This window comes from Triticum dicoccoides, chromosome 4A (genome assembly GCF_002162155.2).
Source record: "Triticum dicoccoides isolate Atlit2015 ecotype Zavitan chromosome 4A, WEW_v2.0, whole genome shotgun sequence".
NCBI classification, from domain to species: Eukaryota; Viridiplantae; Streptophyta; class Magnoliopsida; order Poales; family Poaceae; genus Triticum; species Triticum dicoccoides.
Window position 1 is genome coordinate 589,454,670 of NC_041386.1, and position 3,039 is coordinate 589,457,708.

General features: G+C 57.3%; 1 protein-coding gene across 1 annotated transcript; it reads left to right on the forward strand.

Moving 5' to 3' along the window:
* The first annotated feature begins 2,119 nt into the window (after window positions 1-2,119).
* On the forward strand, window positions 2,120-2,921 carry LOC119289231 (pollen allergen KBG 41-like). Its single transcript, XM_037568596.1, is given in 2 exon segments — window positions 2,120-2,225; window positions 2,228-2,921. Coding segments are annotated over 2 exon segments (795 nt in total). The 3' UTR covers window positions 2,917-2,921.
* The last annotated feature ends 118 nt before the right edge of the window (window positions 2,922-3,039 follow it).

Consider the following 3,039-nt stretch of genomic DNA (forward strand, 5'->3'; position numbering starts at 1 on the left):
GCTCCATCTCCGTCCGCGCCCAGTCCTCCCGCGCCCACTTTATGGCGGCCTCGTCGTCGAAGGCGGCCTCATCGTTGTGCTCGCACTTCACGGGGCCAAGCGCCGGCTCCGTCTTCGGCCTTATGAGGCGGGAGGCTGGACCCGAGGAACCGTCGCCGCCCTCGTTGATGGCGATCCGGAGGAGCGGGAGGAGGAACGGGAGGAGGAGGACCCGCCCAGCATCCTCCTCGGCTTCCATGAACCGCAACTTTGGCGGGGGACCGGGGCGGCCTGGTACGTCAGCGGCAGATCGTTGCCGCCCTCGAGGTACTCGAGGACGCATGTAGCATGCGGCCGGGGGCGCCCCACCGGGAGCGCCCCACCGCAGGCGGCGGCCGTTGCTGTTGTTGCGCCCCCTCACCAGTGGCGTGTTATTGATGGAGGCCAGCCGCTCCGCCTTTCGTTGTTTGAAGTATGCTGCCCACGCCTCGTGGTTGTCGGCGTCGTACTCCGGAAGGGCTCGCTCCTCCTCCGATAGAGACGCCCGCACACGGTCGATCTCGGCCTAGAAGTAGTGGGGGTGCTCGACGTCGGGCAGCGGGGGGACGGGGACGCCCCCGGCGCTGAGCCTCCACCGCCCCGGCGCACGCATGTCAGGAGGCGCCGGGTAGTTCGCTTCATGGAGGAGATGGGCTTCCCACTCGTGTAGAGAGCGGCGGCTGAAGCCATTGGCCGCTGCCCCTCGCCGGGGCACCTTTCGCCAATCGTCTGTGCGTGCAACGGGAGAGAGGGAAAGAGAGTTCGGCGGCGACGGCTGTGAGTGCACGGGGAGAGAGGGGGGTTTCGGGTAGGGTGCATTCAGCGGCAAGGCAGGGGCGGCTTATATAGCGGCCGGGGGGTGGCATGTGTACGCGTGACGAGAGAGGGCGCGTTGCCTCACCGTGCCGCCCGTGAGGAATCAATGGAAGGCGGACCGGTGGCAGCCTTGGCATTGATTCCCCATGGAAACCGAGGCGATGAGGACGACGAGGCGCGGGGGTCGCTGACTCGGCGGGCCCGCCGTTCTTTCGCACCAAAAAAGATTGTACGGGGCCGCCGGGTGCCGCCTAGCGCGCCGGGTTTGGCCTGGGTTCGTCGGCGCTAGTTTCAGCCCTAACCGGCAAAAATTGGGCTCATGTGGGTGCGACTGGGCCGATTTTTGGGCGTCGGCGCTAAAAAATGGCCTTGGGAGGCCTGTTGGGGTGCAGCTGGAGATGCTCTAAAGGCCACAACTCAAGCTATAACTGTGTTTGCCATCTTTGTATTTTATTTGCCTAAAGGAATTTAAAAAGAAATTAATGACATTATTGCTCAGTTTGGGTGGCGAGATGAGGAGGATAATAAAAAGATGGATTGGCTCGCATGGTGGACAATTCTCTTTCCTAAAAGTGAAGGGGGTAAGGACTTTAGAGATTTATATATTCTTTTAGCCTTGCGATGCTTGCCAAGCAATGATCGAGATTCATACCTAACCCTGATTTGTTCCACGCAAGAATTTTAAAAGCCAAGTACTTCCCTAACTATGATCTCTTACAATCTACCCTTAGGAAAGGCTCATCATTCACGTGGCCACAACATCATGTTTGCTTTTTCATCCTTCAAGCGTGGATATATTTGGAGGATTGGTACAGGGGAGAGGATCCTATACAGTTCGGACTGGAAGGTTATTACCCCGAAAATGCTACATTCACGGGCTCCTACGAAGAGAATACATAAACATCCTAACTAAGTAACTATGCCCCTGATTTTTAAGGGGTGGGCCCCTCCCTTCCCTTATGTCCAATCACATCTTCGCACGTTGTTGATTTTTTATTACTTTTATTATTACCCACCCCACAAGGTTAAACAGTAGTTAGGGATCTAATCGATGCTATTATTATTGGTTTGTGGCATGAAGAGCTCACGGGGATAATGAGTTTGGCTAAAAAAGGAGAGGAGAGGAGGGGATTGCTAATTTGGGCGCGGTAATCTCTCCGGGCCTCTCAACGTGCGGGTCGATGTATATATAGAGCTAATTAAGCTCCTTCATCCTCACACCGCACCACAATCTCTCCTCCTACGTAGTGTGCAAACCAACCAACGCAAGACAAGAGAAGCAGCAATGGCAGTGCAGCAGTGTACGGTGGCGCTCTTGGTGGCCGTCGCCCTCGTGGCGGGGCCAGCCATCTCGTATGCTGCCGAAGCTGGCTACGCCCCAGCCGGCCACAGCCCAAGGCCACGACTGAGGAGTAGAAGCTAGCTGAGAAGGCCAACAACACCTTCAAGGCGACCGTGGCGGCCGCAGCCGCAGCCCCTCCAATGGACAAGGGCAAGATATTCGTGAACACCTTCGTGCAGATCTTCAGCAGCTGGTCTCTTGAGGGGGTCACCGACACGTCCAGCACCAAAGCCATTTTCAACTCCAGGGTCGGCTTCACTCTGGCGTGGGCCTCACACAAAGCCCGGGGTGCTACCCCGGAGGCCAAGTATGAATCCTTTGTGGCCATGCTCGACAAGTCGCTCTGCATCATCGTCGGCATCCTGAAGGTCCACTCCGGTGAGGAAGTCAAGGGGCCGATCCCTGCCGGCGAGCTCAAGGCCATCGACCAGATCGACGCCGCCTTCAGCACTGCAGCCACCACTGCCGATGCTGCCCCGATAAAGGACAGGTCCACCGTCTTCGACTCTGCCTTCAGCAAGGCCATCAAGGAGACCACTGGTGATGCATACGAGGCCTACAAGTTTGTCCCTGCCCTCGAGTCCGCCGTCAAGAAGAGCTACGCCACGTTTCTTCCCAGGAATCCCCAGGACAAGCGCACGCTCATTGAGTCATTCCTGAGCGACACCATCATCTCCATGGTTGTCCCCGCCCCCGCCACTCCCACTGTCGCCGCCGCTGCCGGTGGCTACAATGTCTGAGCTCATCACGCATATACTGTACGTAGATATGCATATGCGTACGTGTGTACGTTACTGTGGCGATGAGCGAGTTTGATCGATAATCAAAATCAATTCTTTGTTTTCGTTTCATGCACCAGCGAT